At 40.4% G+C, this 12,883-nt stretch overlaps 1 protein-coding gene across 2 annotated transcripts in view; it reads left to right on the forward strand.

The window, feature by feature from the left end:
- The window catches only part of LOC129780616 (ras-related and estrogen-regulated growth inhibitor), a 36,591-nt gene extending 24,565 nt beyond the window's left edge, over positions 1-12,026 (forward strand). The window contains exons 1-5 of one of the 2 annotated variants that reach the window (XM_055789076.1): positions 9,586-10,348; positions 10,729-10,865; positions 10,932-11,090; positions 11,158-11,503; positions 11,561-12,026. In XM_055789076.1, the coding sequence (XP_055645051.1) occupies positions 10,162-10,348; positions 10,729-10,865; positions 10,932-11,090; positions 11,158-11,503; positions 11,561-11,796 (1,065 nt within the window). In that variant the 5' untranslated portion in view covers positions 9,586-10,161 and the 3' untranslated portion in view covers positions 11,797-12,026. Of the gene's footprint in view, positions 1-9,585; positions 10,349-10,728; positions 10,866-10,931; positions 11,091-11,157 lie in introns of those variants that run through there. The other variant, XM_055789077.1, reaches the window with a different exon arrangement.
- Positions 12,027-12,883: the final 857 nt, after the last annotated feature.

The following is a 12,883-nucleotide window of genomic DNA, read 5'->3' on the forward strand; positions in this document are numbered from 1 at the left end:
TGATACTACTTTTAATGGAAATATAAAATGACGATGCTTAACTTGTACGAAGAGTATTCATTGCGTCGTGCAATTTGATCGGACTGTTAATCTAGTTCCGTCGTAAGCATCGTGCCACTCAACAAAGAACAAATGTCGATAAAATAAAATATTAATCACTCTAACTCTATATCGATAGCAGCAGTCCTTCTTTCCGGAGCACGACTCAGCCAAACTTTGCCATCTGTACACATCTATCGTTATTGACGTCGTTATTATTGTATCCGTATCCATGATTCGCCTTTGTCAAGCAATCGCCCCAAAAGTGGACCCAAAGTTGGGTGCCCCGTCATTAAGATGTCTACCCCCGAAACAATTTTGCCGTCAATGTGTGACCACAGCCAGTAATCAATTACGCCGAGTGAGGCGGATGATCGGCAGGGACAAGTTGGTGGCACTGTAAGTCATGCAGCACCAAGCGCACGCATTCTACCGTATGTCAAGCGTAATTTTTGGTGTGACAGTACGGAATTCAATTCGGATGTCGTCAGTTTGTCTTCGCTCAAGACATGTGGAACATCTTCGATCTGAAAAAATATGCACCGCGTCAATCATGACTGAACTGGTTTCGGAACGTTTCATTTACTGCGTTTTCAAAAAATTGTCACAAATTACAATATTAAAAATAACTACGAACGTGCAATTTTCTTTGCAAAAACTTATTTTATCTTTCTGATTTACCAAATGTAAGTCTTTTTTTTCGTTGAATAAATTACATAACTTTCAGAAGAACCTCGAAATATTTTGTTCAAAGTAATCCTCGTTTGATTTGACCCATTTAGCCCATCTCGCAGGCAAATTGTGGATTCCTTTCCAATTTAACATTTTTCGCTAACATGATCTGCAAGCGCATGTCCGATTGAAACAAAAAGGTTATAATCTGACTGAGCCAGGTCTGGAGAATAGGGGTTTTTATGCGTACTGCAGATCGCAATCACCACTTTTGCAATGCCGAAACCATCCTTGATATGTTCACCATAAGCTTCCACTAGCAACCGATATGCTTCGACTGTATTTTTCTTCAGATAAGAAAAAGTAACGAATAACAAACATCATTTTTATTCTGAATAAAGCTCGACATTCTTAAGGGGAGACACCTTATAAATTCAAACCAAAGACGTGGAGCGTTGATTTTTCGTCTGTGAAGAACTTCTCCAACGGAAAAAGGGTAAAAAAAGTTAGTAGTAAAAGGTTAGTATTACAAGTGTTCTCATAATTGGGATGTTGCAGTCTTCAATGCTCTGTACGTGTGCCCGACATGGGATACTTCCTATTGGGATGCAGCTGACCATTAATCAACAACGCCCCCCTAGTCTGTACGCCATATCTAGCGTGGTGCTTCTTTCTCGACTCGAGGAATCCAAGATAAAGGGTGTGTCACATCAAATTGCATCACGGAAAAAACGCTGTAGAAATTCGCCCAGTAGACCGATCCTTTTGAAAATTTTAGACAGTAAAATAAAAACTATTAAACAACTTTTGGCATTTTCTTTTTATTCATACTTCGAGCCCAAGCCCGTATGCTCGCACCTTCCTCTTTACCCCGTCCATAAGGTTCTGTACAACGTCAGGTTGTAGTTTTTTTTGAACAGAAATCCATTTTCTCTTGAAGTCCGCCTCCGATTTGACAACTTTTGGGTTCTTCCGGAGGGCCTGCTTCATAATCGCCCAATATTTCTCTATTGGGCGAAGTTCCGGCGCGTTGGGCGGGTTCATTTCCTTTGGCACGAAGGTAACCCCGTTGGCTTCGTACCACTCCAACACGTCCTTTGAATAGTGGCACGAAGCGAGATCCGGCCAGAAGATGGTCGGGCCCTCGTGCTGCTTCAATAGTGGTAGTAAGCGCTTCTGTAGGCACTCCTTAAGGTAAACCTGCCCGTTTACCGTGCCGTTCATCACGAAGGGGGCGCTCCGCTATCCGCAAGAGCAGATCGCTTGCCACACCATGTACTTTTTGGAAAACTTGGATAGTTTCTGCTTGCGAATCTCCCCGGAACGCTGAATTTGTCCTCTGCGGAGAAGAACAACAGGCCCGGCAGCTGACGAAAGTCCGCTTTGACGTAGGTTTCGTCGTCCATTACCAGACAATGCGACTTCGTCAGCATTTCGGTGTACAGCTTCCGGGCTCGCGTCTTCCCCACCATGTTTTGCCTTTCGTCGCGGTTAGGAGCCTTCTGAACCTTGTATGTACGCAGGCCCTCCCGCTGCTTGGTCCGCTGGACCGAAGTATCGTTTTAGTACTCTGCTGACCGTGGATTGGACGATTCCCAGCATCTTACCGATGTCCCGATGTGACAACTGCGGATTCTCGAAATGAGTGCACAGGATTAATTCACGACGCTCTTTTTCGTTCGACGACATTTTTCCAAATTTACGAAAAATTGACAGTGAAGCATGGCCAACGTGATCTATACACTCTTATCTGATTATAAGCGAAAGCTGAAGATATAATTCCTAAAAATTAAATTCACTAGCTAGCAAAATCATCAGCTCGTGTAGAGTTGCCATTAGCGGTACAATCATCAGCTCTTGGTGAATGATCAGTGGCTGCACAACCTTCGGCCCATGTATCTGAAAAGGGTATGTGTATGTATTGCCGCGACTAAGTAAAAGTTTATCGATCGGATAGGAGGAATATGATACAGGTATGCAACGGAAGAAACATCATTAAACGTTGACATCGGCGTTTCTGAGGAACAGATATAGATGAAGCAGAAAATCAGGATCACGGCTACCTAAGATATCCCGGACGGGGATATCCGATTGCCTGCCTAGTGCCCTCAATGCTCTGGAAAGCTGAGAACGGGCTGCATGGAACCGGATACACAACCAGACAACATGCTCAATGTAGTGGTAGCCATCGCCCCAATCACAAAGATTGTTTGCTGCGAGCCCAATGCGATAAAGATGCGCGTTTAGGTTGTAGTCATTAGACATACGTCGAGATATCACGCGAATGAAATCGCGACCTACATTCAATCCCTTGAACCATGCACTCGTTGAGACCTTAGGAATAATCGTGTGTAATCAACGACCGAACTCATCTTCACTACACTTACTACACTGCCAACTTACGAGTGTGTGCTGACGAGGAATGTGAAAAAATCGTCATAGGTAATTTGCCTTTCAAAAAGTGTGCCTACTGAAGCGCCCACCTAGCTAGCGAGTCCGCTTTCTCATTCCCCGGAATCGAGCAATGGGAGGGAACCCATGCTAAGGTAATCTTGAATAATTTTTCGACTAAAACACTCAATAGATGTCTTATTCTTGTTAGGAAAGAGATGAGCGTTTAACAACTTTCATTGAGCGGATTGCCTCTATTGAGCTGAGACTGTCTGAAAAAATAAAATAATGGTCGATGGGCAGTGTTTCAATGATCCCTAGAGCATAGTATATCGCACCCAGTTCAGCGATATACACGGAACAAGGATCTCTGAATTTGAAAGAGGCACTCGAATTTTCATTGAAGATGCCGAAACCAGTAGACCCGTTTATGAATAAACCGTCAGTAAAGAACATTTCATCAGATCAGACTTTCCCATATTTTGCTGAAAATATCGGCGAAATAAAATCGTAGCGTTGATGATCTGGGATTCTATGGATTTTTTGTCGCATGGACAGATAAAAAATGACAGAGGAATTGCAAAACTATGGGAGGCCAACTTGGTTAGAGATGCCCGATGAAGGGTGCACTTCATGGGTAAGGTACTCATGGTATAAAGATATAAAACTTGACTGAGGAGTCAGTTGGAGTAGAGTTTCGAAGTTATCACTCACCAATGGATTCATGATCTTGCAACGGATGAGAAATCTGTAGGATAATTCTGTGAACCGAACAGTAAGCGGGGTTACTCCTGCCAATACTTCGAGACTCATCGTATGTGTCGAATGCAAACACCCCATGGCTATACACAAGCAACGATATTGTATCCTCTCCAGCTTGAGAATATGAATCCTGGCAGCCGATCGGAAGCAAAAACTTCCATATTCTAACACTGATAATATCGTTGTTTTGTACAACTAAATGAGGTCTCCTGGATTTATTTTAGTCTTATAAATGCCCTGGAATAATGAAGGAAAGGTGTGAAAACTGCTAACTGCTACTTGCCTGATTATTTTCTAGCTTTTAGTACATTATTATGTTTAATCACAATTAAACCGTTTAATTTAAAGTTTTTTTTACTTATTTTATTTTCTAGTTTTTAGTACATTATCTGTTTCATTAAAATATTTCTCTACAATAAAACCATCGTAATGTATTCTATCAGTCAAATAATTTCATTTTATACCGATATTGAGTGGATTGCAGAAAATACATAGTGTTCTCCAAGTCAAGTTCGTTCGTTTGATACACATATCTTAATCAACCTTTTTGTTTGAGATGATATGGAATCAGCTATTTTGTAGCGCCGGCCAAATTGGATTTTTCAAGATAAGCAGTTTTAAAATGACAGCAGAGATAAAGGTATTTTATAAATTCGGTCAGTTCCTATTGGTCAAATTTCTATCAATGTGGGACAACCCTACATACATACTAATATACATACAAACAGTTCAAGCTAAATAAAACCGTTTAATAAAGTAATTTTCTATTTTGTGATTGCGGCCATCTTGGATTTAGATTTTTCATGATCTACTGTGATCTACTATTCAAGCCCATAATAATAGGGTTTTGAGAAAATATGTAGTCCGCCATTTTGTAGTGGCAGCCATCTTGGATTTGCATTTTTCATGAATAACTGTGTTCTACTAGTCAAGCTCTTCTATTTGATACCCATATTAATGAAGTTTTGAGAAAATATATAGTCCACCATTTTGTAGTGGCAGCCATCTTGGGTTTGTATTTTTCATAAATAACTGTGTTCCACTAGTGAAGCCCTTTCATTTGATACCCATATTAACGGGGTTTTGACATAATATGTAGTCCGCCATTTGGTTGTGGCATCCATCTTGGATTTGCATTTTTCATGAATAACTGGGTTTTACTAGTCAAGCCCTGTCATTTGATACCCAAATCGATTGGGTTTTGGAAAACCTATATCGATGCAGTTTTGAGAAAATATGTGATCCGCCATTTTGTAGCGGCCGCCATCTTGGATTTTCAAGATCATGAAAAACGCAATTTTATAATGACTACAGGAATAAAAGTGTGTTCCAAATTTTAGATCAATCGGTCAACAGGAAGGGGGTCAAATTTCTATTAATGTGGGTCAGCGCTACAGAAAAACATGTCAAACATGACTTGGAAGATTGCTACACTCTGTTATCCCCAAAGTTTCAACGATAGTCTGATTCAAAGGGTTAATCGTTGATACGGATTTTACCATCTCTATCATGTAGGATATAGCATTGAATACGTTGGTAATGGAAATTTTGCAATGGGACTGGCTACTGATTGAGAGATTCAAAAGGGTACACTCGCGCAAAACATTTCTCGATATTTTATCAAGAAGTACTGATGGTTTCATATAGCCAGCTACACTTCCCCAAATACACTTGTCTAATCCCCTTTCCCTTCCATATAAATAAACATTGGAATCACTTCACTATAAAATCCAAACAAACTATTTCTGTAGGGACGGTTTTATTGATAAATTTGTATATACATTTCTGAACATCGATACACGAAAACCAGAGGATACGAATTTTCCAAGAAAAATGAAAACAGAAATTATTTATAATGAATGGTTCCTGATTCTTTCTACCACTACAACTCTTCAGCCCGTTTGAAGTTCAGTTCATATAACAAATTGTAGCTTACGTGCATACCAAGAAAACCAAAGCATTGTATACTCAGGTGAAACGTGAACCTTATTTGTACGATGGTGCAAACATTATCAGACATACAATAAACAATTGATAATATAAAGGTGCAATATCTGGTGTGATCGCCGGGTGGAGTAACTAATCTCAGCCAAATTGGAAAAAAAATCGGGGTTGTCAAAGTGACATGAAGTTGGCCATTGTCCGATTGTGTCACATTTACCCGAAAGACAGTTATCCGAACGACAGCAACCCGAAATGCATTCCCCGAATTCTAATCAATGCAACAAATGTATCAAATATCCAAATGCGACAGATACCCGAATGGAACATCTACCCGAGTGAACATTACCCCAAATGTAACATTTACCCGAATGCAACGTTTACTCGAATGTACTATTTACAGCTATATTTAATTAGAAGGTATTTTAATTCTGGTAAACGTTTTTAAAAAGATCACTTTCATACATTAACTGGTATCCAAAAAAAACTCGTATATTGTGTGGGTAGAGCAAAAACGAGAGAAAGCGTGTACCTTAGTTAAATAGTTACGATGGGAAGGGTAGACACTTGACGGGAAAGATGGACACTAACTGAAAATTCAAGTTTATGTACTCGATAAATTTTGGAGGACTTCAAATAGGCCTGAAAAATGATAGAAAAAAAAGAATTGACTCAAATCACCCAGAAGCGCTGGTAATTTTTCTCATTTTTTTACGTCTAAAATAGCTTCCAGCATTTGGAATGACAAATGTGGATTACACTTTGAAACCCGCTCTACTGATTCGTCCATAAAGTCTGGAGACACGATGTAGAGCTACGCTGTTATTTTATTCAAGTTCAAGCTTGTTAATAATTTCGGATGTTATTTTAGAATGCTACGAAATTTTAGAAATAACTGTTTAGTAGAATGGTTTGGTCGCCCTGAAATGGTTTTTTTTATTGTAGAATCAGTTGACGATAATTGATCGATGATTCATTCTTGCCCTCGCAGGACAATACACAAGCTGATCGCATGTCGCACTTTGTTTCATGCCAATGCATTGAAAATTTACCTCGAACGCTATTCCGGTTGGACTTTTTCGCAAATGACATACACTCGACTACAGGCAATTTTATACTTGTTGCACCAGCATCATTATTCCACATCTCATAACTATCAATGTTTCTTTGGCAACCGAATGGAAAAAAACAACAATGGCAATACTTGCAACTATCAAATATCACGCTACATGTTATTTAGTATTGTCTCAGTGGATACAGAGCCATACATTGGTGACTTGAAACTTGAAGCAATATCAACACTTCCCATCATTTTGCGCTATTCTCAAAAGAAACGCTTCTGTTAATATTAATGGTCTCGAAAGAAGTTGCGTTACTTTCTCATGCTTGAGATAAGCGCAGCTGCGCAGCCTTAGTGGAGAAAGTTTTGGAAAAACAACCACTCACATACAAAATTATAGAACGACATTTACTTTCTTGGTGACTAAATAAACGAAATAAATTCTGTCCGTTAATCGCAATAACCTCGAAAAGGGTTGCGTTGCTTTATTATGATCAAGATTAGCGCAAATGCCATCGTGCCAATCGCAAAACTAGACACGTCGGTTATTCGTTCGATTAATTTAAATAATCGAATATCTGTAATTTTAATCGAGTAATTTTGCATCGAATAATCAAAAACCATAATATGAATAAATCGAAAAATTATCACAGTAATCGCGATTAATGAAAAAAGGAACTATTTTTTCAAAAAGTACATTGCAAAATTTATTTAGCCGTTATGGTGTTTTGACGAAATACTTTTTTTTACATTTGCTTGATTAATTCCCGAGTAATGTAGAAATTTGTGTTTCATTTGTATGGCAGCCCCCCCTAAGAGAGGGAGGAGGAGTACCTAACCACCATAGAAACATTTATTGCACCCTAAAACCTACATATGCCTAATTTGGTTATATTTGCTTGATTTATTCTCGAGTAATGTAGAAATTTGTGTTTCATTTGTATGGCAGCCCCCCCTAAGAGAGGGAGGAGGAGTACCTAACCACCATAGAAACATTTATTGCACCCTAAAACCTACATATGCCTAATTTGGTTACATTTGCTTGATTTATTCTCGAGTAATGTAGAAATTTGTGTTTCATTTGTATGCCAGCCCCCCCTCCTAAGAGAGGGAGGAGGAGTATCTAACCACCATAGAAACATTTATTGCACCCTAAAATCTCTAGATGCTTAATTTGGTTGTATGTGCTTGATTAATTCTCGAGTAATGTAGAAATTTGTGTTTCATATGTATGGCAGCCCCCCCTTAGAGAGGGGGGAGGGGTCTCAAACTATCACGAAAACCTTCCCCGGCCCCAAAAACCCCTACATACCAATTTTCATGTCGATCGGTTCAGTAGTTTCCGAGTCCATAAGAATCAGACAGACAGACAGAAATCCATTTTTATATTAGGCTGTCAAAAAGTCCTGCGATATTTCCGCGAGGTGTCGTTGTAAGCGCGTAGTTCTAGTTGTATTCATTGTACCGGGTCATACTATAGCTTGTTGGAAAGGTATTTTTGCACGCTATAATATAGTCCTAGACAGTATTTTGTTTGGTTAAGTCGTTCGTGAGTTATAGTGTCACAAATATGGAGCAAAATAAAGAGAAAATCCGACATATTTTACAGTACTACTATGACAAAGGCAAAAATGCATCTCAAGCTGCCAATAAAATTTGTGCAGTTTATGGACCCGATACAGTTTCCATTTCCACCGCACAACGATGGTTTCAACGTTTTCGTTCTGGTGTAGAGGTCGTCGAAGATGCGCCACGCTCCGGAAGGCCTGTCGTCGAAAATTGCGACAAAATCGCTGAATTAGCCGAGAAAGACCGGCATAGTAGCAGCCGTAGCATCGGCCAAGAGCTGGGGATAAGTCATCAAACCGTTATTAACCATTTAAAGAAGCTTGGATTCACGAAGAAGCTCGATGTATGGGTGCCACACACGATGACGCAAAAAAACATCTTTGACCGTATCGACGCATGTGAATCGCTGCTGAATCGCAACAAAATCGATCCGTTTCTGAAGCGGATGGTGACTGGCGATGAAAAGTGGGTCACTTACAACAACGTGAAGCGCAAACGGTCGTGGTCGAAGCCCGCTGAAGCAGCTCAGACGGTGGCCAAGCCCTCATTAACAGCCAGGAAGGTTCTGCTGTGTGTTTGGTGGGATTGTCAAGGAATAATCTATTATGAGCTGCTTCCCTATGGCCAAACCCGGACCTCCTACCCGGAAACCTTCGGACCTGTACTGCCAACAACAAGCTTGAAGGTAGCACTCATGAAGAAGAGGCCATCTTTGATAAACAGAGGCCGCATTGTCTTCCATCAGGACAACGCCAGGCCACACACTTCTTTGGTGACGCGCCAGAAGCTCCGGGAGCTCGGGTGGGAGGTTCTTTTGCATCCGCCGTATAGTCCGGACCTTGCACCAAGTGACTACCACCTGTTTTTGTCCATGGCGAACGAGCTAGGTAGTCAGAAGTTAGCCACAAAAGAGGCCTGTGAAAATTGGCTATCCGAGTTTTTTGCCAATAAGGAAGCGAGCTTCTATAACAGGGGTATTATGAAGTTGGCATCTCGTTGGGAACAAGTCATCGAACAAAACGGCGCATATTTGACTTAAAACAGATGATTGTAACTAATTTTATGAACAAATGAAAATTCAAAAAAAAATACCGCAGGACTTTTTTGACAGCCTAATATATAGAGATTATATTCAATGTGAAAGTGTTGCAAGAAATAAATATTCGCTTGATCAATCGAATACTGAATGAATACTTATTCGAATGAATCGAATATTTAGAAATGGCCCAACGTTTAATCGATAATCGAAAAAACGAAAATTTAGACATCTCTATCAAGAACGATATTGAAAGTTTGCCTCAGCGAGATTCAATATTTATGATCTAGGCAAATACTCCCCTTTGTTTTTCTTCTTCTTCTTCTTTTCGTCAAAATCCGTTCGCGGCAAAAATAGTTATTAACGTTAACTCTATTTCTTAAAAAGGTGACCTGTTTTCTGAGTTGGCACCCTTCATGAAAAACGTAGTTCTACGTCAAAAAATATTGTACCTCTTGTTGAAACACTCCATAGAATCTATGAGTGCCGAATTTTTCTTAAAAAAAATAAACGAATCGTAGAAAGTTTGATTCCATGAGAAAAGACCATCGGTGAGCGATAAGCATCGCAAACCGGCGGGTCATGAACCTTTCGGTTCCACACGCGTAAACTTTGTCGGTAAACATGAAGATACTGTGCCATCGGTGCTTGGGAACAATAATGGATTGTGTGTGGCAAATACCTTTCACACATGTGGTGGGACGTTACGAGACTAACTTCCCTCCCCCCGAATGGAAGTCTTTCTTCTCCTTCCGTCCCATATGAGTCCACTGATGGAACAGTAAGTTGTTTTCCTCGGAGAATGGAGTTTCCGATAACAATTTGCGTCGCTTTTGCCACGGGGTCGAATGAATTTCAACGTTTCATTCAATTCGAAAGTGTGTGTTTTTTATTGTCGCAATTCCTTTTTCCTACGGATTTCTATAAATTGTTCACTTGAAGGCTTTCTCGCTATCATTCCGTTGTATGAGTACGATATGATTCTTTTGTATCACTTACCGGCATTCGAAGCACATTTGTAGCAGGGGAAAAAGGTCGTTGACGTGATTCCTTTTGGAGTCGGTTATTTTCACCTTTTTCCCTTAATGACTCCAATGGAGAATAAGTTGACTTGTGATCATTGTTTTTTGTTGTTGTTGACTTTAACGATTTCAGCGAATGAAATAATTGAGAATTCATTCCAGTTCAGTGAACAAAATTACTATATTATTCGTTTCTTCTTGGTTTTTTATATTTTTTTTCTTCTCCACACAAACAGCAATGGTGGTACGATTCATCACCAAACGCTTCATCGGCGAGTACGACCCAAATTTGGAGAAGGTATACACCTTCAGCACACTCGTGGACAACGAATTCGTACAGTTCGATATCCTGGACGCCGCTGGTCAGCCTAATGTAAGTGTGACCCCTCTTGTAGCGTAGATTTATACTCTACTGACAATGCTGTTTTTCTTCCAATAGGAACCGGACTGCATGACTCTTGAGGCCAACATCCGATGGGCGGAGGCTTTCATCCTCATGTATTCAGTGGCAGATAAGTGCAGCTTCGATGAGTGCAACCGGCTGAAGTTTCTAATAAATTACAATAAACGAAGGCGTCGGCTGGGATCGTACAATAAGGTATGTGCTACGAGTTGTATTGCTTCATTTAAGAAACTTTCCCACGAAGAATACGATTCAATTACAGGACAGCCTCTTGGATGTACCAGTGATTCTGGTGGGGAACAAAATCGACCAAATTGGAGACCGAATGGTCTCGACAGAGGAAGGTCAGCGGCGAGCCAAAGAAATTTCCTGTGCCTGTTTTCACGAGATTTCCGTACGCGAAAGCATCGAACAGGTGACTGGGGTATTTCGAGACGCGTGCCGCTTCTGGCGGGTCCTCAATCGATACCCCAAACTCAAACGTTCCACCAGCGATGTTCATGATCTGCACTCAGAGGTCGAGTTAATTCTTAGTCCAGACAGCATACAGTATCCTTTCTGCAACTGTGATTTGAGTCACGAAAAACGACGTTCAATTGTGATCATAGGTAAACAAGTTATTTCAGAAAGGCGATGGGACAAAAATAATATTTTTCTTTCCTTAGGGCGCCCCTGGACGGAGGAAGAGCCAGATGAAACCGACGAGTCTGAATCGAGTTGTTGCTCTTCACAGAAGTCGGACATAGAGGAACCATTCCGAGGAAGGGCGTCCACTGATGGAACGCTTTTATCCAGACCACGACGATGGAGATATGCTCCCCCAGGGTCCTCGATGCCTCATGTTAGCCGTGTCGAACGAAGAATGAGTATATCAATGAGGGGTAGCAACGCAAGCTACTAAACATACTAAACCTCACTTCACGTCGAATTTGTCGGATCGGGGACGATCCGTACTGAATGTTTCTACAAATGACAATATTGTGATTGTATCAATGTTAACGTCGCTGTGCTTTATTGGAATACCAGATGAACGAAGATATAATAACTATGTAATATTTTACCATCGATTTGTACTACAAATGGCCTACGTAATACTTACGAAATAAACAGGAATATACATGGTATAAATCGTAGCTCTGAATTTGTCTGGTGAAAAACTTTTTATGTTTCTTGTCAAAAGCACAAAAAACTATCAAATATTCGTGCACAGCGAATAAATAATCGTCGAAGTATGATTCTTGAATTGCTAGAGTTTTTTTTTTATTTTATCAACTTATCGCGTGATGCCTTGATCTTGGGGTAAGTAGTAACTCTAAGATTATTGCAACAGTTTTACACGTTATTGCATCGAAGCTTCGATTCGAGACAAGCTACATGTGAGAGGGCGTTTTGTCGTGGTGAAGAACATAAACATCCTTAATCTCAGTGCAGACGCGACGATCTCAATTCATCGAACGACAGAGCGGTGCAGCGTAAATCTGTCCTGTGCCAGCTTGGTTCATTTTCTCACAGAACTGTATCGAGTTACGCTGCTCCCAATGCTCATTTTCTAACCGTGAAGTTGTTAACATCATCAACCAAAAGGAAAAAAACGCAAAAAAAAGGAGAGTAATCAAATTCAAGCAACAGCAACAACATCGGCAGCAGTAGTAGCAAACGAGTGTTAATTTTGCTGTCACGATCAGAACGAAAATACAAGGCGTGTGTTTATGTTCCACTTCTGTCGCAACGTGTTTTATTCCACCGTTTACCAAGCGAAAGGAGTTAATTTATTAATTCTTTTTAGAACTATTCTTCCAGAAGATTTTTCGATGTGGACTTTCAAGAGTCCAGAGGTACGATTCCACCGGTGAACCGTGCCACCCGATCAAAGTTTCCACTCTCGTGCTATCGATCCAACACACACAGTGTCTCTGTGTAACAGTTTTTTACGCGGGGATACGTACCTCTTAAAAAAAACCGCGTTAATTCGAAAATCCGCGTAAAAA

Source organism: Toxorhynchites rutilus, chromosome 3 (genome assembly GCF_029784135.1).
Source record: "Toxorhynchites rutilus septentrionalis strain SRP chromosome 3, ASM2978413v1, whole genome shotgun sequence".
Classification (NCBI taxonomy): Eukaryota; Metazoa; Arthropoda; class Insecta; order Diptera; family Culicidae; genus Toxorhynchites; species Toxorhynchites rutilus.